Below are 25,897 nucleotides of genomic sequence, written 5' to 3'. Positions count from 1 at the left end.
GGATTAGCCACAGAGTCAGGTTATGAATGGCAGCGTAGAACGGTTACTGACACTGCCCCTCTTCAGGGAGGCTCAATGGCCCTTTCCCCCAGATGTTTCATCTCAGTCCCCACAACTTCACAGCCGTGATTAGTGAAGTCCCTGCCTCGTGCCCAGTTGTTGGCTCTCCTCTGCCCTCTGGAGTCTGGGCACTCCCTCCCTCCTGAGCGTGTCGATGCCTGTCATCACTGTCCTACCGTCAGTGTGTGGCCTCTCATCTCAAAGGTCAGCCCCATAGGACCACACGCAGCACTGCCAGACATCAGCGTGCACACAGCTCACAGTGTGGCCTTGGGACTTCTGGATCTTCCCAAGGCAGAGCAGTCATTTTCTCCAAGTCACACTGAATTACTTATGGCCCTCTACCTAGAAACTCTAACTTGCTAAGGCCTGGGTACGTTCTGCTTCCAGCTTCCCTATGACTAGGGAAGGCACTGCCTTTCCCTAGTCACCCAGGCTCCCAGTCGAGGTTTTCCTCTGAACTCATCACCCTCTCTCATACCCTGTATCCAATCTTTTGACAAGGCTTGTCATTTCTACCTTTGCACCATCTCTCAGATATGCCCCCTTTTCTCCTCTGATACAGCTACCACCCTGGTGCAGGCACTGGGCTCTATGCCACTTCTCGTCTTTTGATGTCCATACAATCCACATCTTCTCCCCAATGAAAATCCTCATGGCTATTTTTATGGACTCCCAGGTCTCCCCTTCCTTCCTCGATGAGTCCAGTGCCTCGCTCAGTCTTTCCCTCCTCCTCAACTCCTGCCTTCATACTAGGAAACTTCAGCATATGTATTGGCTCTCCTTCAGACACCCCAAGCACTCCTCACCTGCTCACTTGCCATGACCACCTCCGTCACTCCACCTCAGCCACACCCAAACATGATCATACCTTTGATCTTATCACCTCTTGTGCTGTGTCACCTCCATGTTCAAGAATTCTGAAATTCCTCATATGACCGTAATCCATTCTTTCCACTTCTCCCTCTGCCTTCCGTTATCAAACCCTACGTTTTGTCCATACCGTGATCTCCAATCCCTTGTCCTCTCGATTCTCTCTGACTCCATCTCTTCTGAACTAGCCACTTTCTCTCCTTTTCTCCGTCTTCACCCTTGGTGAACCAGTGAACACTGGTGAACACTGCCTACTTTCCTTGAGTCCTGGCTCTCTTGTATCACCAGTTATGCTGTGCCAAGCCTCAGAACTCCAACCGTCCACCTTCGCTACAGAAGGTATAGGGCTCCTGTGCTGACCTTAGTGCTCCATGCCTGTGAAACCTGGACAGTATACCAGTGCAATGCCAAGAGACGGAATTGTGCTTCCATTTGAATTGTCTCAGGTAGATTCTGAAGATCACCCGGCGAGATAAGGTACAGGGCACAGAGGTCGTCCGCCAAACGTTCAGACTCTCTGAGCAGAGAGTGTAACTGCCATGGGCTGGCCACATGGGAGGACTCGCACTAGGCAAGAGCACTTTCAAGGCCTCTCTGAAGAATTTGGGAATCAAGTGGGAGACGCGGGAGACGCCGGGAAGCACAGGACTGCCCAGCATGGCGCGCCCTCATCAGAGAAGGCGCCGTGCTCTAGGAGCACAGCAGAATCGGAGTGACTGCCCAGCATGGCGCGCCCTCATCAGAGAAGGCGCCGTGCTCTAGGAGCACAGCAGAATCGGAGTGACTGCCCAGCATGGCGTGCCCTCATCAGAGAAGGCGCCGTGCTCTAGGAGCACAGCAGAATCGAAGTAACTCAAAAGAAACGCGCAAATTTAGAGACATCTCCCCCCAGATGTTCACGTGGACTATTTGTGCCTGACCTGTGGCAGAGCCTGTACTGCTCTGATCAGCCGCAGTCGGCTCCGTTGTGACTTGACCTCGCGTGTTGATGTCATTTTGGTCCTCTTCAGAAATGAAGGACAACAGACAACCTGCTGCCTGGCATCCTGTAGGTAGCTAAACTCCTTTAGAAGGTCATCTATGATAGGTGCTTCCCTCTCTCCTTAACCCCCTGCGTTTGGCTTCCAGCCTCCTGCTGAGTCTCTCAAACCTGGGCCCTCTCCTCTCCTCCCTCTGTACTGTTTCACTTGGGGACCTCAGCAGCTCCCCTGGAGTTAATGACCACCTTTCCTGCTCTAACCTCTCTGCTGATCTCCAGTCTCGAATCTTGAATGGGAAGACATCCAATAAATATCTTAAACTCAACCTATCCAAAACTGAACCCCCTGTCTTTCCCCCTAAACCTTCCCTCCTTCCAGACTTCCCTGTTATGGTTGAGGGCACCATTATTCTCCTGGTCCTCCAGTTTTAGGACCTAGGACTCATCCTGGATTTCTCACTGTCTCCCACCCTCCATGTCTACTCCGTTCCCAAGGCCTGCCTGTTTTACTTTTGTGACATCTCTCCCGTATGCCCCCTTCTCTCCTTTGACACTGCCACCATTCCAGTGCAGGCCCTGATCACCTCACACCTGGATTATTACAGGAGCCTCCTGGTGGGTCTACCCACTTCAGGTCACTTCCCGCTCCAGTCCATCGTCCAATCAGCCACCAGAGTGGTTTTCTTAAAGCAAAGGTGTAACCATGTCATCCCCCTCCGACTCAGAGTTTTCTCCAGTGGCTCCTGATCACCTTCAAGAATCCTCTGTTTGGTGTTCAAAAAGCTCGTAGCCTCACCCCCTTCCACCTTTCCAGTCTTTTTGCACATTATTCCTCACCGTGTACTCTTTTGTCCAGTGACCTTGGCCTCCTGGCTGTTCCATAAACAAGACACTCCATTTGTTGGCTCTGGGCATTTTCTCTGTCTCCTATGCCTGGAATATTCTCCCTCCTTATCTCCACCTCCTGGCTTCAAGTCCCAAATAAAATTCCAGGAAGCCTTTCCCAACCCCCCTTAATTCTGGTGCCTTCCATTTGAATATCCTGTTTGTCCTGTGTGTGGTTTGTATGTATGTTTGCTTCTTGTCTCCCCTGTTAGATTGTAAGCTTCTTGAGGGCAGGGACTGCCTTTTGTCTCTTCTTGTTTCCCCAGTACTTAGCACAGTACCTGGCACATGGTAGGCGATTAATAAATGCTTATTGACTGGCTGACTATTGAAATAGCCTGCTGTTTTGTCTCTCTGCCACAAGTCTCTCGCCACTGTAGTCTGTCTTCCACTCAGCTGTCAAATTGATCTTTCTAAAGCATAAGACTGACCATGTTACCCACCTCCCTACTCAGTTAACTCCATTGATTCTCTATCTGTTCCACGATTGAATATAAAATCCTCTTTGGCTTTTCCTTCCTTCCTTCCTTCCTTCCTTCCTTCCTTCCTTCCTTCCTTCCTTCCTTCCTTCCTTCCTTCCTTCCTTCCTTCCTTCCCTTCTTCCCTTCTTCCCTTCTTCCCTTCTTCCCTTCTTCCCTTCTTCCCTTCTTCCCTTCTTCCCTTCTTCCTTCTTCCCTTCTTCCCTTCTTTCCTTCTTTCTTTCTTTCTTTCTTTCTTTCTTTCTTTCTTTCTTTCTTTCTTTCTTTCTTTCTTTCTTTCTTTCTTTCTTTCTTGGCAGTCGGGGTTAAGTGACTTGCCCAGGGTCACAAGCTAATAAGTGTCATGTGTCTGAGACTGGATTTGAACTCAGGTCCTCCTTATTACAAGGCCGGAGCTTTATCCACTGTGCCACCTAGCTGCCCTCTCTTTGGCTTTTTAAAGCCCTTCAGAACCTATCCCCCTCCTACCTTTCTAACCTCTTTTTGTTTTGTTTTTTAATTTTAAAATTATGTCCGTTTTTTCAGTCAGCAAAAATCTGCCTTCTCTCCCTCTCATCCCCCAACTGAAAACAAAATAAAAACAAAAGCCTTGTGACAAATATATGTATGTGTATGTGTATACATATACTTGTGTATACACACACACACACACACACACACACACATATAATTAGTGAAACATGATAAATTTCCACTTTGGCCATGTCCAAAAAATGTCTCATTTTTTACTCTGAGTCCCACACCTTCCTATCAGGAGGTAAGGGAGCCTTTTTTATCATTAATCCTCTGGATTTGTGTTTGGACACTGATCAGAGCTTCTAATACTTTCAGAGTTGTTTATTTTTATCATATTTCTTGTCACCATAAATTTTTTTTTACCATAAATTGTGCCCCTGATCACTTCACTCTGTATTAGTTCGTATAAGCCTTCCCAGATTTCTTTGAAATCATCCCCTTCATCATTTCCTATGGTACAGTAATATTGGTTCCTTTTTATGTACCATAACTTACTCAGCCATTCCCCAATTTATGGGCATCCCCTCAGATTCCCGTTCTTTGATACTTCAAAAAGAGTTACAACGTTTTTGCACATCCTTGGAGTTTGTTTTGCTTAGGACTAATCTCTCCTTTAATTTACTATTCCTCTATTTCCCCCTTCCTCCCTTTCTTTTCTGTTTCTTTGTAGAATAAAATACATGTTTGTACCCAGCTGTGTACATATGTATTCTTCTCTCCTTTGACCAGTTCATATGAGAGTGTGATTCCAGCGTCAGCGATTTGAACCTCGGCTGCTCTCCCCACCCCATCCTCCTTGCTTGTAAAGATGTCTACTTAAGCACCCTGATTATGGGAGATTTTTTCTTAATCTTCCTTTCATTTCCCTCCCAAGTATACTTCTCTTTCCCTCTCTTTATATTCTTTTTTCCACTTAATAGGATTTTATTTTTTCCAATTACATGTAGTTTTCCACATTCACTTTTATAAGATTTTGAGTTCCAAATTTTTTTCTCCTTCCTTTCCTCCCCAAAACGGCAAGCTATACATGTATAGTCATATTAAACATATTTCCACTTTAGTCATGTTGTGAAAGAAGAATCAGAATGAAAGAGAAAAACCATGAGAAAGAAAAATTTAAAAAGCCTCTCTTTTTATTCTTAAGATCATCAACATATATAATAGAACCATTCCCAGGCCTTCTGTCCAATTAAACTCACTCTGTGACCCCCGATGATGATAGGGTTCAGAGAGGATACTCATATTGTCTCCTTATATTAGAATGTAAGCAGTTTATCTTTAATTCCTTATCATTATTTGACCACATTTATCTTTTTATGGTTCTCTTAACTTCTGTGTTTGAACTTCAGTGTTTCTATGCAGCCCTGGTCTTTTCAGCAGGAATGGTTAGAAGTTCTCTGTTTCATTAAAGGTCCATTTTCCTCCTGTAGCATATTCGGTTTTGCTGCCATAAGCCTGTATCTTTTGCCTTCTAGAAATGTTGTATTTCATAATGGTGACTGCTAAATCGTATAACTTAGCAATAAGTGCCTAGGGGTCTGACTGTGGCTTCTTGGTACATGAATTCTTTCTCTCTGGCTGTGCTTGAAGCATTAAAAATAAAACTTTTACCTGCAGTCTCTGGATTTTGGCTATAATGTTCCTGGGAGTTTTTATTTTTGAGTGTTTTTCAGGAGGTGACTGGTGGATTCATTCTATTTCCAATTGGCCCTCTGATGTTAAGAGATCTGATTAATTTTCTCTTAAGAGTTATTGAAAAATGATGCCTGGGCTCTTGTTTTGGTCATAGCATTCATGTAGTATGATAATTTTAGATTTTTTTTCTCTTCACTGTGTTTTCTGTCAGTTTTTTTGGTCTGAAATTTCTTATATTTTATTCATTTATTTTTTAGTCTTTTGATTTTGTTTTATTATTTCTTGTTGCCTCATGGGAGTCATCCATTGGCTTCTATTTGGTCCGTCCTAATTTGCAGGGCGTTCATTGTTTGGGCAAGATTTTGTACTTCCTGTGCCAAGCTGTTAATTCCCTTTCCAATCCTATGTTTCGTAGTTCACGTTTCTTTTTTACTGTAGTGCTCTTATTTCATTGACAAAATGTTCTTTAACTGTGGTTTAGGAATTCAGTTTGTGCCCAAGCTATGTTTTTCTCTGAGGCTTTACTTGTAGATGTTTTGAAGTTACTCTCTTCTGTGTTTGTGTCTTGAACATCCCTTGCTCATCATGGGGGGGGTTCTTTTTTGTTTGCTCATTCTTCCAGCCTACTTCTTGGCTCCAGATTTGAGGTTGGGTCTGGGGCAGTTATGGAGGCAAGGACTGCAGTGGTCCTGTTGCTGCTTTCTTGGAATATTGTGTGTTGTATTATTCCAGGATCTCAGCGACAGCTCAGTCTGGGTACCTGTAAGCTTTCAGTGCTCCAGGAGTAGTCTGATCCAGGGCAAAGTTGGATTGTTGTCCTGACCTGGGTTTGGGTCTGAGAAATAGGAAATGCTATAGGACTCTGCCCGCATCAGCTGTGGGAACTTCTGCAGGTTCATCTTGACAACTGCAGGCTCCCCTTTGATCGAGATTCCTGCCTTGCTTATTCCTGTGCAGGCTTCAGACTGGGCAAGAAGCTGGGAATGAGACCCTGCTCCTGGGATCAGAGCCACACCACTGCCGCTGACTTTTGAACTGTTCTCTGCAGGAGTGAGGGGTGCTGTGGGGAGTGGGAGGGGGAGGGAAGGCGTAGGTCCCCTTCTCAGTCTGTTCTGGATCTGTGATCCAGGTAATGGGCAACAAAGCCGTCTGCACCTTTCTGAGTTGCCATGCCCTATGAGGGTGTAGGGGTATGTGGGCGTGGTTCTGAGGCCTCCTCTTGCCCTAGTGCACAATCTCTCCTTATACTGGAGTGGTCTGGGCACCCACACTTCTGGCCAGACCCCGTCTCTGCAGTGTCCACAGACCTCTTTTCCTGTTTCCCAATGCAGACCTGGGCTGGAAAAATGACTAACTGTGACTTTTTCTTGGATTTCTCCATCAGGATTTGATCTGGTGCATTTTGTGGGTCTGTCTGGAATTTTCAGGGGCAGCTTGCTGTGCTGTTTCCTGATGCTCTGCCATCTTTCCACCTTATAGCCCCCCCCACACACACACAGTGTGATAGAGACACTGGCCTCCTGGCTGTCCCTCACACAAACTACTCCAGCTCCCAGCGCTGGGCCTTTTCTTTGGCTGTCTTCCCACAGAACAGTGTTCCTCCTCATCCTGTTTCCTGGCTTCCTTCAAGTCCCAAATATATATGTGGATGTGTGTGTGTGTGTGTATAAATAAATAAACGAGCAAATAAAGACATAAATATGTTGTATATAAGTGTTTGCATGTTATCTCCCCCTCACCTTAGACTGTGAGCTCTTTGAGGATGGGGACTATGGTTTTTGCCCTTTTTTTAGATTCCCCCGTGTTCAGCACAACACCTGGCACTCAATAAATGTGTATTACCTATTGACAGTTAATTAGCCAGGCCTTTGCTTTAGGGGTCCAGAGTTTTGTCAGTGATTTTAGTAGTGGGCGCCTTCCCTTCTGAGAAGCAGCTCTGAAACCCTTTCCATAGGAGTATGACCTTATAGAATCTTAGATGGAGATTGGACCTGAGAGGTCATCACTTGATGGGAGAGACATGTCGCCCACGACTAAGTGTTGCATCAAACGGAGAAGTGTGCAATGAAGAGATGTGGGCCAGGTGGGTCAGTGAGAGACTGAGCCAATTTATTATTTTGAGGGTCCAGTTTAAATAGTGAAAGCCAACAGTCATCCCCAAGGCGTTCTCACCATTCTTATGGGACTAATCCTAGCCCTTAGGTGCATCCTTAGTTATTCACACCTCCTTGCCATCAAGGTTCAAGGGGCAGAGTATTCTAACACCTTCCAGGCATGAGAAGTTGGTGAGCCAAATATTCTAAATAAGTAAGTCCTTACAGGTAGGAAAAGGAAAGAGTCAAACTCTAACCTAAATTCCTTATCCCATGTTAGACTCTTCAGCTCTGGCCCTCCACAGAGACACTAAATGACTGACCTGGCATCACACGGGTGACCAGAGGCAGAGCTGGGATTCTAAGCCACTTTGTCCAACTCCAGACCTAGCCCTCCTTCCCTGTATCGCCCTGTTGCTTCTCAGCACACCATTCCTTGCATGTTTGTGGCCAAAAACGTTCACCGCCTCGTGATCAACCTCTCCACAAATAGCTAGGTTTGTTATTGGAACACAAACAGCACCCACTCCCTGCTGGGACTCTTGAACAGCTTGGATGTCGGCCCCACTGGAGTTTATGTTGTGCTACAATAGCTTCCAGAGACCCCAGATGAGTTCAGCTGTACAGCGTGATGAACATCAAACCCAGGGCTGTACAGGAGCCGCACCAGCTCCTGAGAGCTGATGATGAAACCTTCAGTGGGAGCATTCATACTTCAGCAAAGCTACAAACCAAGGCTTGCTATGCATTGTTGATTGTCTAGAGTCAGGGGTGGGGAACCTGCGGCCTTCCAGGTGCTTGGGGGTGGCCTTTTGGCTGAGTCCAAGTTTTACATAACAAATTCTGTTATTAAGGTGATTTGTTCTGTGAAGTTTGGATTCAAAGGGCCGCACTTGAGGACCTAGAAGGTCACATGTGGCCTCGAGACCGCAGGTTCCCCACCTTTGGTCTAGACAATGATGGAGAAAACTGTAATAATGCAGATTAAATGTAAAAGTGTCCATGCGTGCATTTTTTTCTGGGGAGCTCTCAATTAAACATTTACCCATTTTCTTTGTTTTTTCTGTTAGAATGCTGACGTTAACTGCAAACAGACTTTAAAATGCTGACATTAACTTCAATTAATGATTGGAGTCCTTTTTGTGGAAATTATTGCATATAACTTTTGCTTGTATTACAAAGAAATGTCTCTCTTTCAGAGATTAAACCTAAGGAGAAATCAACAGATCCTTCTTCAGAAAAATGGTACCAAAACGAGCAGAAGCAGAGTGGTGATCAGAGCTCAAAAGCTCACTTACCGAGCCAAAAAGCTAACGAAAAAGACAATTGTCATAGGTAATGTCACATTTAATGATAGCCTCTTGATATTTTTTGTGGAAGACTAGGACAAAAGAAAGTAGTATGGAATGAGCTCCTATCTCCTTAGATAGGATAGAATTATCCTAAAAAGTATTATTGGAAGATGCTCTGTAAGCAGTGTTAAATAAAAATGTTAAAAAAAATTTATTGATCCTAGACATCAGTGTTATCAAACTCAAATCCCTGGGGCTCCATAATGACTTAGAAAACCACACAGTATCATTCATTATGGATATTCTATTGTATTTTTCAATTATTTTCTTAAATATTCCCCAATTACATTTTAATCTGGTTCAGGTGGCACTCAGAAGGGTTGCCTGTAGAGTATTTGATATCTCTGCTGGACACATTCAAAAGGAAAGAATTAAACAGTTCTCTTTCAGGCATCCAGTTTCCTAACTATTTCAGTATAAATACTTTGGGACCATGTCTCATCACTCACTTTTTTCTTTTATTCATCCTGATTTTCTGTTTCTTTTTAAAAATTTATTGTTACATTTTCTTTTCATCTAGCAATCACTTCCCAACAATGCCCAAACAAGAGCCCACCCTTTGCAAAAAGCAAGGAAAGGAGTGGATGTAGCCTTTAATTTGAACAGTACGTGACTGTTGGGACCAACTAGAGTTCTGTTGCCATGAGTCCATGTCGACCTTGTTCGCGTTGTGGAGTCACAGTGTGGGTGGTTTCTTTGCCCTCTAGTAATCTTCATTCAAAATTTCTCAGATTCCTCCAAATCCTTCCTATTTATCATCCCTTAGGTACAGCTATATTTCATTTGATTCACATGTTTATTCCCTAATTGTTTGGCCACATATTTTATTTCTATCTCTTTACTGTTACAAATAGCACAGTGATGAGTGTTGATATATATGTGTCAATAATATCCTTGAGATGTAGTCCTAGTAGTAAAATTTCTGGATCAAAGGGAATGAACAATTTCATTTAACTTTGTGGGATAGTTCCAAATTGTTTAACAAATCTTATAACCGATTTTAAAATCACTTAATGTACTTTGTTATGATTTCAGAATGACTAAAAGTTTCCTTAGAAAACTTTGCAAGGACCAAAAATTATATATGACTCCAGCATTAAATGACACGCTTTATTTACACTTCAAAGGTAAGGCTTCGGTTTTCAGACAGGCGTGGAAAGTTCACCTGTGAACCTAGCAGGCATCTGGAGTGGAGGGGAAAGAGGGCTGGGCATGGAGTCAGAAAGCCAAGATCTAGGCCTAGCCTTTCCCTTGTGGGCTGGGTGACCTTCCTGCAAGGGATGCTCACTGGGCCTCAGCTTCTTCTCTGAGAATAAAAACCTCGCAATACCTTCTCTGCCCATTTTGAAGATTACTGTCAATGAGATCATGTATATACGTGGTTTGTAGGAAGGAAGGAAATGAACATTTATTAAGCACGTCATATGTAACAGGTACTGTGCTCTAAATACTTTACAGACAACGCATTTGATCCTCGCAACAGCCCTGACTGCTGTTTCCTTAATAAAGGAAGTAGGAATTGGGGCCAGAAGTTTGCTCACTCTGCTCTCCAGAGAGGCAGAGTATTGGGCTGGAACTAGACCTATTTGCTTCCTTAAATGTTATCAGTCTAAGGGATGTTTATCAGATTAACTCTACCTTCTGAATGGTTTCATCAAGGGAGAGAGGGGCATAGTGGGGAGCGGAAGCAGGACTCTCACCTTGATATCCAAAGCTTGACTCCCTTTCCATCAAATACAAATTCCACAATGAAACATGTAGAAATTCGCAAAGAAACCTATTTATCCAATTTGATAGCAAACAGAAATCAGAGAAAGTATACAAAAGAACACACACACACACACTCTCTCTCTCTCTCTCTCTCTCTCTCTCTCTCTCTCTCTCTCTCTCTCTCTCTCTCTCTCTCTCTCTCTCTCTCTCTCTCTCTCTCTCTCTCCCTCTCCCTCTCCCTCTCCCTCTCCCTCTCCCTCTCTCCCTCTCTCCCAGATAACACAGGGTGAAGGCACTCTCCCACGGGGAATGAGATAACTCAGCTCAGCTGAGAGTCTCAGAGCTCACTCAAGGAAAAGTTCCCAAGGTCTCTAGTGTTGCAGTCTGGGGACAGGCACATGATGGAGACTGCCAGCTCCCCTCATGTTGGCTTCCTCCCACAGTCTCAGCAACCTGAAGTGGGACAGGCCTCAGCCGTCTTCTCTCTGGAAGCCCAAAGCACACCAAATGCTTGAAGAAAGCAGAGGAGCTCTCCTCTCCTGCCCTAGCCACCTCTGCTCTGCCCCTCACACAGGCACAAGACATTGATCGTCTCCACTAAAGAGAAAGTCCCATCCCGGTGAACTAGAGTCACTGTGGATTTACACTTTTTGGGAAAACCATTTCCAGTACAACAATGTCAATAAAACCGTAATAGGCTTAGCTAGATAGGGGTTCCTCAAATGCAATGCTGTCATTTTGTGGGCACTTGGTTTTGTCTTGTTCCGATCTCATGGGTTGAACTAAGAGCTGTTTATTTCCAGGTCATTCCCTTCAGACCTGACCTTTCATCTGACCCTTCAGCCTTCCAAGTACCACAACTAGATTATTGTGAAAACTTGCCAACTTCACTATTTCTACCTCTCCCTTCCTGAGTTCATCCTGTATAGAAAGGCCAGACAAAAACTGCTTCCTAAATCTATGTTCATGTTACTGTCTAAGAGCCTGCAGTGACAACTCCTTGTCCATCGTATCCAATCCAAATGCTTCATGTTGGTTTTGCGCTCTCCATAACCTGGTCCCACTTAACCCAATCTTCCAGCCAGGCCAGTCTCCCCCCGCCCCTTACACTTTCATTAATTTCATTAATTGTTTACCCATGGCATTGTTCATATGAGGGATGCTCTTTGATTGTTCAAGGCCCATGTGACTTCCACCTCCAGAAAGCCCTGTAAGCCCATTAAGGCCTTCTCTATTTTCTGACTTCATTTTTATTTTATTCTTTAAACTATTAGTATCTGAACCACACATTCTGTCCCCTAATTATGTGCAATGTAGCAGTTAAAAATGCTTTTTCATTGTTTTCACTAATTATTTCATGCCAACTCCTCTGCCCTCAAAAGACAGAAAGTAAGCTCTCCCTAAGAGCCAGTGTCATCACGTACTTGTGTAACCACCATGACCTCTAGCACAATGCTGAATCATAGTAAGCACTTAATAAATACTTGCTGAATTTTAATTAATTTTCCAGCTGAAATACCTCTCATGTACCACCCACCCTCCCACCCCCCCTCCCCCGTTCCCTCTCATCTCCATGTACTTTCTCCTCTCTACCAGCCTTGGCATTCACCCAGCTTATAAGCACAGGGCTGATACCTTAGACATGAGAACTGTGGGCTAACCCCACTCCACCCCACCTCATTTGAAAGATGAGGAACCCGATGCCTGGAGCCAGGGAGGCAGCTTGCCTGAGATGAGAGCCAGTAAGAAGCCTAGCCAAGGCTATAACCCCAGCAGCCTAGCTCTGGGGCCTGGGGGGTTTTCTACAAAAAAAAAAAATCATAGACCTAAAACAGGATCAATCATGTATATATTTTGCCCATCCTATTATGATCAGCTTTAGGTGATACTAGATTGATATTTGCTTCAGAGCAAGCCAGTATGATAGAGCACTGGGCCTGGAGTCAGGAAGACTTAAGTTCAAATACAGCCTCAGACACAAACTAACTGGGTGACCCTGGGCAAGTTACTTAACCATTGTCTGCCTCAGTTTCCTTGACTGTAAAATGGGTATGATAATAGCACTTACATCACAGGGGTGTTGTGATCAAATGAGGTACTATATTTGCAAAGTGCTCAGGACAGTGCCTGACACATAGTAGGCACTATATAAATCCTTTTTTCCTTCTTTTCCCTTCATTTTTCTCTCTGTTTTATACCTCCTTCATTTTCCCCCAACCATCCTTGGGCACCAGACCTTTCAAACTCTGGTTAGAAAGTGAGGGAACAGGCTTAGAGCAACAGTGGCTGGGAATCCTGGTCATCTGGAGCTAAGAATGGACAAGCAGGTAAAAGAGAAGGGCAGGGGGCATGGACTTCAGGGAAAAGATCCAGGTGGTGGAGGGAGGGGAAGCTAGGACACAGCAGGATGAAGAACTGAGGTGCTAATCCATCCATAAGTGCCTACTGTGTGCCAGGCACTGTGCTAAGCACCAGAGATACAAAACCAGACAAAAGACAGTCCCTGCCCTCAAGGAGCTCACAGTCCAATGGGAGAGACAACACGTAAACAAATATACATATATATATATATATATATATGTGTGTGTGTGTGTATATATATATATATGTGTGTGTGTGTGTATATATATATATATGTGTATATATATATGTGTATATATATATATATATATGTGTGTGTGTGTATATACACACACACACACACACACACACACACACACACACACACACAAAGCAAGCTCTATGCAGGATAAATAGGAAAACATCAACAGAGGGGAAGCACTGGAATTAAGAAGGGTTGGTAAAGGCTTCTTGTAAAAGATGATTTCAGTCATAAATGCTTCTGCAGTCACCGTGGCAGTCTCATTCACTTGCAGGGCCCATCTTCCTCTCTTGTGGCTTTTTTCCCTTTCAGGACAAAAAGATATCTCACTTTATACAACACATACTCAGCATAGCACCTTGCTGCCGTGAGTGGGGGAAGATGGGTTGGAAATAGAAAGTGTTTCCGAAGAGGTTTGAATACAGGTGTTAGAATGGCAGATATAGAATAGGGGAAGTACATTTGGACCTTCCTTTTTACCTTTTGGATTTCAGCATCGGGGAGGTCAGTGATACTCTTCCATAAGTTCTTTTGTTATGCTGTCAAGGGCATGGAACAGTAGGCTGAGTTAGATAGTCATTCATTCCACAAACGTTTATTGAGAGCCTGCTTTGTTCAAACAACAAGCGTGTGTCCTAGAGGAATTACAAAGTTTAGAGAAGACAATAGCCCCTACTCTTGTAGAGCTTATGATGTAGTAGAGTCATAAGACATAAACATAGGTTATTCTCATACATAAAATTTCATCATACCTACTTTAAAGGGATATATCACAAAACGCTATGTCGAGTCCAAGGACATTACAGAAAGCTTCCAAGAGGAAACAGCAGGGCAGAGATCAGTCCAGATTATCTGGACTATAGAGCATGGGGACAGGAAAAATATGAGATAAAGCTGGCACCCTCACAGAGGGCCTGGAGCATCCTACACTGTGGACCAGGCCGTGACCCAGGTGGTAGTAGTTATGCTTTTAAGTGATGTGTCTCTAATTCTCGCTGTGCTGACATCCAGTTCCCTTTAGCTTCATCTGCATGTTCATTTGCTCTAGGTTTTGACTGCATTGAGAACCTGGAAGAGTATACAGGATTACGGTGTCTTTGGCTAGAATGTAATGGGATACAGAAAATTGAGAACCTGCAGGCACAGACAGAATTGCGTTGCCTCTACTTGCAATTAAATTTAATTCATAAAATTGAGAACCTCGAACCCTTGAAAAAACTGGATTCCCTCAACCTCAGTAATAACTATATCAAAACCATCGAGAACCTGTGTAAGAAGTGCCATGTGTTAAGTGTCAATTTCTCATCATGTCCATTACTTTCCTGCTTCCGAACCTTTTCTGTAATCTTCAGTGTTTACCCTTTAATCTGGCTGTAATTATCTTTCAGCTTGCCTACCAGTTCTGAACACACTGCAGATTGCCAACAATCACCTAGAGACCGTGGAAGACATTCAGCACCTCAAGGACTGCTCAAGTATTTGTGTTCTTGACCTTTCCAACAACAGGCTGAGTGACCCGGATATCCTCTGTGTCCTGGAAGCCATGCCTGATTTGGTAACAAAGCCTAGTCAATTAGCCTTCACCCATTCTATCCATCAGCCGATCAACAAGGATCTATTAAGCACCTCCCAAGTGCTAGGGACTCTCAGAGGTGCTGGGATGGAATGAAGTCTTTCCTCTTCTCAAAGGAGCTAAGAATCTATAACTGTAGCCTAATAACATTAAATTTTCTGCAGTTTTATGCATGTTCCCCATTTTAATAGATGAGGAAACTGAGGCAGACAGAGGTAAGTGATTTGCCCAAGGTCACCCAGCTAGTGAGTATCTGAGGTTGAATTTGAACTCAGGTCTTCCTGACTCCAAGCTCAGCTCTATATCCACTTTTACCATTAGATGCCTTAATCATCATTTAGTTATAGAACAGTTTGCATTATTCTTGAAAACCTCATGAATAAAATGTCAAACCATGGCTACACAGTCAAAGAAAGGGCCGTTCAGTTACCTGAAGAATTCTAATAAAAAAGCAATTCCTAAATTATCTGATAAAGGATTTGATAAGACATGACTTTTTTGTGCAGATATATCTCATAAATTCATAGCTTCTTAATGCATAGAACGCAGAACTATCTGAATCATATCAGTTTCATTGCCATTAATTTTATTGTGCTTCTTTGCTCGTAGCGTGTACTGAATTTGATGGGAAACACAGTGATTAAGAACATTCCGCACTACAGAAGAACTGTTACCGTTCGACTCAAGGTCTTGACCTACCTGGATGATAGGCCAGTGTTTCCAAAGGACAGGTAAAAGTGATGATGATGAATTTAATAGACAGCATTGCCTCTTCACCTCATAGTTCCCGTCATTTTCACAAACATCCCATTTGATCTTCCAAACACCCCTATGAAGAAAGGTATGAATACTTTATCCCATTTTACAGATGGGGAAACGGAGGTTCAGAGACATTGCTTAGTCGCTTGTAGTCACGTGGATTGTTAAGTGACTAGAAGTGGGACTCGAACCCAGTCTCAAGTGCTGTATTCACTGGGTAAATTTTAATCTTCGTGCTTTAATAACTTAGCTTTTTATTCGAAGAGTTTGAAATACAGAGCATTTTGAAGAAAGTTTTACTCCACATTTTCAAATACACACTCACTCAAACCAGCTTCACGAAGTAGATCTGCTTTAGAGACTAGTTTAGTGTGTTAAGACACGTTCGCACCATCTGTCACTGGGCCGGCATTCCCTGGCAGGGCCTCCAGAGCCCACCTCCGTAACGGCAGCCTGGGACTTTAAGGAAGATGTGAAGGCAGGTGGCTTTTTGAAAAGGAAAAATTAACCCGTAACCTGTTTTCTTTCCTGTACGCAAAGAATGGCTATAAATAGGTTCACTAGTTTTCCATTGAGAGAAAGCAACCTTTTGGTCGCCCAAATACTTGCTCTTATTTTCTTTTGAATTACAGATTTATGAATCTCACACACCTCACCCCGAAGTTTTTCTGAGGAATTCTGTGCTTTTCTCTTCTAAATAGAGCGTGTGCAGAAGCCTGGGCTAAGGGAGGGAGTGAAGCTGAGAAGGAAGAAAGGAGGAAGTGGGAAACCAAAGAAAGGAGGAAAATTGAGGAGAGCATTGATGCATTGGCCATGATTAGGCGAAGAGCAATGGAGAAAAAGAAACAGAAAGAAATGGAGGAAAAAGGTATTGTGGGTAGAGAAAGTGGCAGTCCCCAACAGGGCCCATTGGGCAGCTTGGCCCGGCAGCTCGCCCCGGACGACCTGGGTTCCCGTGGGTGTGAACATCTTGTGGCTGTGTGATCCTGGGCGTGTCACTTAATTATTCATTGCCTCGGACAGCTTGGGTAAATTGCTGGTGTGCATCAGCGGAGGAATTTGTACACTGAGAGCTCCCTAGACAGATGAAAGTACCCTCTTTCACTGGCTGATAACCTTAACCTAATATGCCTTGTCTTAAGGTAGCCTGTCTGTAATTGCCTCAACTCAGCTCATCTGTAGATTGGCAGACAGGACTTGGTCAGAAGTGGAGAAAAATTTGACTCAGACTTTGAAAAAGAGTTAATTTTTCAACATAACCCTTGTTGATCTAGAAAATAACTCATCATATAATTAAATAAATTGTATTAATTCATTTAAGTTCTTAAATTCATAATTTTATACTAATTTAAGTGCTTTTACCTCACTGAGTTTTTTAAATCAATTTTTAAAAATTATGATGATGATGATGATGATGACTATTTTGTCTTCTCCATTTACTCCCTTCTGTCGGATACTTTTTCCTGACGCAGAAGCAGCCCTGGGCTCTTGAAGGCTATGTCAGGAGCTGACAGGTTCTACTCAGTAAGGTGAAAGAGGTTAGGAGAAAATTCCTCAGATGGCCCTGACCACAAGCTGCCTGGTCCTGCTCCTTGGAGAGAGGGTCCTGGCCAGCTCAGTGTCAGGCCAATCTTGACATTGGCTGTGTCAGAGCAGCTTGTAATTAAGCATTAGGAGAAGTAGTCCCCACACCAACCACCAGCATTCAAGCTCACAGCTTCCTGACTCCACGTCCAACCGTCCTCTACCCACTGTCCCAGGCTGCTCTGACGATCCCTCGCAGTGACCCCTTCACACAGGCGCCTGCATTGGGAGTCAGTGACCTAGGACATTTGTGAGTCATGAATCATGGGTACTTATTATATATTACTTGGTGCTGTTATCAACACCTTCGAGGACGTGTACATCACCTCCCCAGTGAGGTCCTACGCTCCTAGAAGGCTCGGATGTGGGTCTACTTCAGTTTTATCCCTCTTGGTGCCGACTTCCATTTGGGTGTTGGGGTTCTGTGCACACCTTTGGGGCTGACAGACCCCAGCTCCCACTCGGAGCCAGCTAGTGAGTGCTCTGGCCTCCCTGAAGGACACTGCCCAGACCATTGGGCTGGGGTGGTAGAATAGTGGTCACCATCCCCATCATGGCTAGCACCTGTGCATCCCATTTAAAGATTTACAAAGTGCTTTACCAACATATTATCTCATTTGAGCCTTGGGGCAACCTTGGAAGGGAGGTGCTTTTGTGATCTGCGTTTTACAGATGAGGAAGCTGAAGCTGAGGCAAGCAGAGGTTGTGCCTTGCCCAGGGTCACACAGCTCATCAGTGTCCAAGGCCTGATTCCTGAGCTTCCATGTCCGATGCTCGCTCTACCCACTGCGCCTCCTCACAGCCCGTGGTGTGTAGGGAAGTGAAGGAAGTGGGTGTCGACTGCACATTTAGGAGGGCTCCCTGTCTTACAGCTGACGCCCCATCAGATCCCCCATCACTTCCTAACATTTGCCCAGACATAAGCCTGAAATGCTCCTCTTTTTCACTCTCTGACTTCATGTAGGAGAGATTCCACCACCAAACAACACGGTGAGCGCTGATCCAGGCACAGAGGGAGGTCCGCAGCCCCCTGCTGAGGAAGCCAGGAGGCAGAAGATAGAGAAGTTTGTCCAACAGAGTTTTGAGGCCCGGGATGAAGCCTTTCCTGAAGACTCCAGTGTGAAAAGTAAGGCACCTACTGAAGCTCGAGGAGAAGCCAGGAGAAGGGTTCAGACCCAGACTTTCCAGCAAAAGACACAAGACCAGACCCAGACCCCAGAGCTGCACAGGAAGGTAATTGCCAGCCAAGAGATAGCCCGAGCCCAGAGCAGAGCCAGGCCTTACCCCAGTGAGTGATTTAGAGAATGGAACATCTGCTGAGAGATGTCAACAATAAACAGATCAGACCCGAGAGTCAAGTGAAGTGTTCTTTAGTATCCAAGTTATCCTTAAATGTCTGGAAGGTGGGAATGTCCTGGTAGAATAAACACAGGTAGTCAAATGGTACAAAGTGAGCTTGCCCGGTTCTCCAGGTCTTTGTCATTGCCTTAAACTCGGGCTAATCCAGAGCTCTCCCTGAGCAACGTCTTGTTGGCCGTGACCTGGAGAGGTCCAGCCAGCTCCAGGTAATCCCCACCCCAGGCTGCACTCATCCCACCTCTTCCCTCCCTGTCCTCTTGGTCTTTTTAAGACTTCCCCTTCCTCACCCTGCCTGTCAGCCTCCATCTTGGAGGACCCATAGCTGTGCCTGCCACAGAGACCCCCCCCAGGCCAGCCCATGCCCTTCTGGCACTGAGGCCTGTTGAGAGGCAGCTTGGTAAATGCAGGATCAGGGGCTGGGGGGAGGGATGGCCTTCCAGCCATTGCAGCCTCACTTCTGTTCTTGATAACAGCCTTTCATAATCCCTCAGGTTCCAAGGGGGCTGCTTATATTTGTTAGGTTGGTAACATTTTAAATTGGTGGTTTCCTAGGGCCCGACAAGGAGGAGCCATTGTCTCAGTACCAGGTCTCCAAATGACCCTGTATACACTAATACCATCCAAAGGACATGGATTCTTATTAGCATCTGTCCTGGAGGGGCCCTTTCCTTTTTTAAAGATGCTTTATTAGGAGATTAACGTTGATCATCAATACAACCAACTGAACATGCTTAGTGATTTTGACATTTCAGTTCATTCACCACACCAAGCGGCAGGGTAATTCTTGAGTCACTTCAGGCCCTCATCCAGATTCTTTGTTCATCCATACTTACAGCTCCTTCTGTGGGGTCATATAGTGCAGATGTGTCTTACTCTTCTACTCTTGAATTTTTCTCTTTGCCTTATTTTGTACAGCTTTTCCCAGGTTTCTTTTTATGGTGGGGGTGGCCCTTTCTAACCTCAGTGTCTTGTCCTTGTCCACAGTCCCTTCATCCTAGATCTTGGGACTATTTTCCTTTGTCCATCTTACTCTTAGACCTGTTTTCCTCTGTTTAACAACTAGAAAACAGCCTACAAAATTAATTCCAGGATATATGCAATGTTTACTGTTCCTTAGAATCAACATTAAAAGCTCTGACTACAGAAAAGGCAGAAGTGGATGGAGCTGAGGAGTTAGAAACCTTTGAATTGGAGGCAAATGACAAGCTCTTCATTGATGTATGTAATGGTTGCCATGGTGATTAATATTTGTTTTATAATTAGTAGGCTATCTAGTCAAATATGGCTCAGCTCCCAAGTCAGTCTTTCCGTAACACAGCCAACTACTATGTCACTTCATCAGAGGGCACTGGTTGGTGCATTATGGAAAACACAAGACTGAAAATCAGAGGACTGGGTTCTATTCTCAACTCTACCACTAACATGTCATAGGAATTTGGGCTAGTAACTTAACCTTTCTCAGTTTCCATTTTCTCCTTTTTAAAATATAGGGTTGGACTGGATCTCGAGGTCCCCTTCCATCTCTAATATTCTGTGAATATTCAACATTTTTATTTAAAATATCCAGATAGTAGAGGATGGAAGGTAGCGAGGCCATTATTAGTAATCACCCCACTTTTCTACTTCAATTTGCATGGTGGGAATAACCTTGGGAATGTGTTTCTCTGACAAAATTCTTGGGACATTTTTGCCCCACCCCACTCCCTTCCCTGGTGACATTTTGTAATTTAATTCTTCAGGATCTGCCTGATTTAGAAGATATAGAAGTTAATGAGACCTTTCCAGAAAATTCAGATGAAAACGTAAGTGTCATCAATGATATGAGTTTATTTTCCCTTTACATATTTGGTTTAATACCATAATTCTGAGCCATATTTTAATACTTGAGTCTACAAAGTAAAACTTTATAACACAAATGCAGCACAATGAATTCTTTAACATTTTCTTAACTGTGTAACATTTTCTTCATCAATGCATGCCATGTGAATCATTTATTGATCGATGTAAAATAGGAAATTATTTAGTCACTTATAGTTGATATAGTATATTTTCAAATTAACCACTTAACTGAAAGCTGAGAGAAAAGGTGGTGAGCTGAACTTTGGAGTCAGGAGTTTGGAATCCTGACTTTTATGACACCGAGTGGCCTTGGGCCAGTCATTTCAGAGATGAATGAATGAATGAATGAATGAATGAATGAATGAATGAATGAATGAATGAATGAATGAATCGGTAGCATGTTTTCATTTGGGCAGTGCTTTGCTAAGTTTGAGGTATGCAGAGAAAAGTCAGCCAGCCCCTGGTCTCCAGGAACTCTCATTCTAATGCAGGAGACAAGTCAGCTAGGAGGTTCCTGCTGTAAGTTGGATAGAAAGGTCCCGTAGTCCTTAGGATGCAGCAGCAAAGCAGGTGCCAAAAGCGCCTTGGGCGACGGCTTTCCTTTCTGCACCTTCGGGAGCTGTGGCCAGCCTGCGTTGCCAGGGGGATCGCCTCCTGGGATCATGACTGTGGACAGACACGGGGCTGGGAGCATTGCTGCTCCCAAGCCTTCCGGCTGAGTCCTGGGCCGTGTCTTCCTCGGGGTCAGAGGGGAGATGGTGGTCAGGATGTCATGGGGAGGGCCTGACTGGCCTCGTTGCTGCGGCTCAGTTGCCTTGCCCGCCCTGTGAGCGGCACTTGGGTGGCAGATAGTGGGATGGCTGGCCCCTTCCTTACAGCAGCCACCTCGTGTCTTTGAGCTTCACTTTAGGAATAATAACAGGTGTCCTGTCTATCTCTTACGCTTGTAAGGAAAGAGCTATCGTTATGATAATGCAGACACCTCGTGTAATTTTACAATCTATTTTGAAGTAACATCATTAATGCATTGTACCCAACTCCACTGCAATATCATTTGGCTCGTCACTCACTTAGAATACTGTTCCCGTGGAACTGGCTGCCCCCTGTAGTATTGTTTCACCTGATGTGTTTTTGCAGAACTGATTAAAGATATGCCAAGATATGTCTGTTTACTATGTCTCTGTAATATGTGTGTAGCAGTCCTTTATATGTGTATAAGACCACGTGTGTAGAGAGAGTAAAGAGAGAAAGAGATATGAGACATGTGTGATGTGATGAAGATTAGTCAAAACTATTGGTCCACTATGCCATCAGAGACTTTTTGCACCCATATACATAACTTGTAAAGGAAGTATAAACAATCCCCTTGCATTTATTAAGTATCTACTTTGGGTCAAGCGCTAGGTTTTGGGAGGACATGAGAGACTTCATGTAGGAGGTGATGCTCGAATTCATCTTTGAAGGAAACTGGGATTTCTAAGAGATAGGGATGAAAATAGCGTGCATTCCAGGCCCAGGGCTGTACAAAGGGGTGGAGAGGCAGGAGGGGGCAGGACCAGAACAGGAGAGCCACTGGAGTGTGGTAGGTGACAGGAGGTGAGCAATGGGGCTGTGGAAGGCTTTATGTGTCAGCAGTGGATGGGGATGTGACTGCCACCCCGGAGCAAGTGGAGGGGGGCTCCTGGGCCACGCTTTCAGGCCTCGTTCCATCAGCAGATAACACACGCCTCCTCTCTTGTGGTAGTGTCAAGGTAGTGCTACAGTGATAGGTTTTCAAATTGTATATCTTGTTTTTCCTTTTACTAGAAAGCTTCTTTTCCAAAAATTGAAATAATTTCTGGAGCAAGTGATGACAGTGATCCCGAACTGGAGGAAGGCTGCGCAATGCAGGAGAAAATGTCCGCAGATACACTTTCTAATATATTTAAAATTTCTAAAGATACCTCAAAGAAAGCCATCACGCCCCTTACAGAAATACTGGAAGCAGAATCAAACAGGGACTTTGAGACCAAAAATGACCACACAAAGCTGTCAGAACCATTGATTCAGGAGATCAGTAAAAATCCACTAGAGGAGTCACTGGTGTCCCCAGCCTGCAGTGAAGAAAACCAGCAAACTCTTTCCGGCGTAGACCAGAATGATGCTCGGGCTTCACTCTCTTTGCCAGGTAATGTGGCTCTTCCTAGGTATATAAGAGGTTTGTTTTTTCACTGAAAACATACTGGTATAACTTTGAAAACAGTCTCTGAGGGAAGAATCTGGCCATGCTTAGGGGATTTAAAGCTGGAAGAGGTGGGAGCTGAGAGGTCATTTGGTCAGACACCTTCAGTTTATAGAGTGAAGAAGGTAAGGCCGCCAAAGACCCATTGTCCCATAGAGCTGGGCCCAGGCTGCCTGTTACTAATCACAAATGGCTGTCGTGCTGTCCTCTATGTGGTACCTGTAATATTTAATTTAAAATGGCAGATTCTCAGCTGTGAGGTAGAAATCAATGCCCTAATATAATCTAGAGTTTGTTTCATTATGGAATCCTTCTATGCTTCCTATCCAAAAGACAGCTCTTAGTCTGCCATGTTTAAATCTTTATGAAACCCAGTTTAACTCTGTGAGGTAAAATTTAATCCAGCTTTGACATTTCTGTCACTAGATTAGGATTGGGAGTATAAAACTAATACTGTGGACCCTGTTACCCTTGGGTGGTACTTTGATATCTAGTAATAATACTAGGTTACTTAGACTTATCTAGTAATGCTTTAAGGATTCCCTCCTGCTTCCTTCACAGTAACGCCTATGAGATAGATAGTATGTTATTTCCCCCATTTTACAGATGAAGTTACTGGGACTCAAACTGAATAACTTTCCCAGGATCACACAGATAGTGAGTGCCAGCACAAGGCCTCAAACATCTGTCTCCCATGCTAGGTCCCATAGTCTTACCTCTGACCAAGACAGATCGCGTCTACCAGGTGAACGACGTTACTCAAATCCTGGCTTTCCCCTTTGCTGTGCCATTTTGGTGTGGCATCCCTTACTCTGGACCATATGATAATTCCAATTAGAATAGCCATAACACCTCATCCAAAAAGCCTTCCTTTGAGAAGCTGAGCAAGATTACGTCCATTACAGAGCTCTGGTTACAGAGAATATATTACTCCTAGAGGAGCTGGTTCTCTGGGTATAGTAAAACAAAATTCTACTAAAGAACAAAACAAAACTTTTTTAAATCACATACTTAATAAAGAAATAACATGAAATTTTAGTAATCAAATTCAAATTTTTAATAATCATTCACAACAAGTGAAAACATTGAAGATGAAAACATAATACAGTCTAATGGCAGAAATTCTGGTAGTGTTGTCATCTGCCTCACACATCGGTCACATCATAGAAGGAAAAATTGACCTAATAACTTCAGTGATTCTTCACTAACTTCAAATAACTTGAACTTTTTACACTAGTTCTATCCCATGGACTGTCATTCCTACACTCGGAATGATTCTCTTGTTGATGACAAACACATGGACAATCTGTTAAAGTTTTCTTGAATTGGGAAGGATAACAACAGATAAAGCTAAGAACCAAAAATTCATTCAATCCTTGCTGAACGATTCTGATAAATGAGTAAATGATTCCTGTTTGACTTCCACTCTATTTTTTAAATTATGGGCATGCTCATTAATACTGTTAGCGCATCAATATGGCTTCTGTTGAAACTGGCAAAGTGTTGAATATCACTGGACCCTATGAATAGGATGTTGCCTTAGCATGTTATAGGGGCTAACCAACATGGTTAGATGGATTAAATAGCCAGCATGGGATATTTCCAAAGAATAAATCTGTGACTTCATAAATTACTGAAGTTCAGAATTATATTAAACAATTTTCTGTTAAACAGTGAATATGTGTATAAAGATGCCATGAATATCATTGAATCATGAAGTTTCTGTGTATATTAACTTCTCTTTTAACAGAATAAACAGGTTTCAGTAACTATGTCTGAAATATTTTTCAGAAATAAGACTGATATTTTATATTATGTTTCAACAGGAAGTGATACTTCAAAAAATAAGGTGCAGTTTTTGACAGAGACTGAAAATTTCATTGTGCATGGGATCAAGGAAGGCAACGAAGACATTGAATTTGGATTAGATTAAATATCAAAGATAGACAGTGTGGGACAGTTAGCATTTATTTTCCCACAGGTGTATGTGCACACCAGTTTTAAGGTGTGCTGATTATTTGGCATTGCCCCACCATCCAGAGAGTACTATTTCCAGATCAGTAGCGTGAGGGTGGGGAAAAAAGATGCAGCAGTCTTGTTGTTAAGGGAGAGCACCAGGCTTGTCCTCTGACAAGTACCTATAGGTGATAGCTAAAGTTGAATCGATCTGTCTGTTTAGAATGTTGACTTATTCTTTTAGTTTTTGTAGAGTATGTGAAACAGTATGCCCCAAATTCATAGTGTGTGATTTTATTTTTTTCTGTTTAACTTTGGTTTACCATATTATTTAACTATATGTTTTCCTTTGGAACTTTATAAAAATTTCAACATCAATTTTGAGAATCTGTGTTTATTTTCATGTGTACTTCTATCCTTGAAACATACACTGAAGGCATATTTATCCTAACATTTGCTTATAAATTTGGAACAAATTATTATCTTATTATAAACTTAACACTTCTTTAACAGTACAAAACAGTATGTTCAGTTCCATTCAACAAATATTTATTAAGCCCCTTCTGTGTGCAAGATACTATGAGTAAGTCCCCCAAACCATAAAATCTGAACTATTTATCTTTTTGATAAAAATAAAAAAAGAAGAAAAATTGGTAACAGAATGTAAACTTTAACAAAATGTTATAAATAACATTCTCTTCATTGTCTGAACATGTATGAAATATGTTTGGTTTGTGTTTTTTTTTTAATTTAGTTGAACAAAATGGGTATGTTTTAATTGAGCTAACTTTATTTTGTCTCATTTTACATAAAATTTCCATATTTCTTTGTACTCTTCATATTTGTCATTTTAAATGGCACAATAGTATTCTATACTGATATGTCACAATTTATTTAGTTATATCCTAATCATGGACCCAATAATTCAATTTTTTGGTATTACAAACAAAGCAGCCATGAATGTTTTTATAAAGTTAGATCTTTATTTTTATTTTATTTGTTTTTTACTTTTTTTTATAACATCCATTCCCTTGGTGTATGCTCAGTTTTGTAACTATTATTGCACATTGCCAAGTCGTATCGGTATATTATCCCATCCATGATTTATGTGCCTGTTTTCTCATAGCCCTGCTGACATTGAATTCTGTTGCTTTCTAAACTATTTTTACCAATTTTGTGAGTGTAAAACAACATTACAAGTAGTTTTGACTTACATTTCTGTGATTATTAGAGAGCTTGAATAATTTTTCAGGAATTTATATGAACATTAAGTGGTTACTGTGTACAAGGTGCTGGGAATACAAAGACAAAATAAAAACATTTCCTTTCCTCAGGGAGTTTATATTCTACTCTAGTGAGGGAAGTAGAATATTTACTGTGATAAGAGCTATTTCAGGAGGAAGGAAGTGCTAACAGCCTAGA

The 25,897-nt window shown here is 43.0% G+C and overlaps 1 protein-coding gene across 1 annotated transcript in view; it reads left to right on the top strand.

Moving 5' to 3' along the window:
• The window catches only part of DNAAF1 (dynein axonemal assembly factor 1), a 41,926-nt gene extending 16,248 nt beyond the window's left edge, over positions 1-25,678 (top strand). The window contains 12 exon segments of the mRNA XM_020989267.2: positions 8,720-8,855; positions 9,908-9,999; positions 14,233-14,454; positions 14,573-14,739; positions 15,367-15,488; positions 16,218-16,384; positions 18,065-18,253; positions 18,256-18,333; positions 19,577-19,677; positions 20,199-20,261; positions 22,105-22,465; positions 24,346-25,678. Of these exon segments, the coding sequence (XP_020844926.1) occupies positions 8,720-8,855; positions 9,908-9,999; positions 14,233-14,454; positions 14,573-14,739; positions 15,367-15,488; positions 16,218-16,384; positions 18,065-18,253; positions 18,256-18,333; positions 19,577-19,677; positions 20,199-20,261; positions 22,105-22,465; positions 24,346-24,452 (1,805 nt within the window). The 3' untranslated portion in view covers positions 24,453-25,678.
• Positions 25,679-25,897: the final 219 nt, after the last annotated feature.

Source organism: Phascolarctos cinereus, unplaced genomic scaffold (genome assembly GCF_003287225.1).
Source record: "Phascolarctos cinereus isolate Bilbo 61053 unplaced genomic scaffold, phaCin_HiC Scaffold_2;HRSCAF=192, whole genome shotgun sequence".
Taxonomy (NCBI): Eukaryota; Metazoa; Chordata; class Mammalia; order Diprotodontia; family Phascolarctidae; genus Phascolarctos; species Phascolarctos cinereus.
The sequence above is the reverse complement of the archived record's forward strand: the minus strand, read 5'-3'. Positions and strand labels throughout refer to the sequence as shown.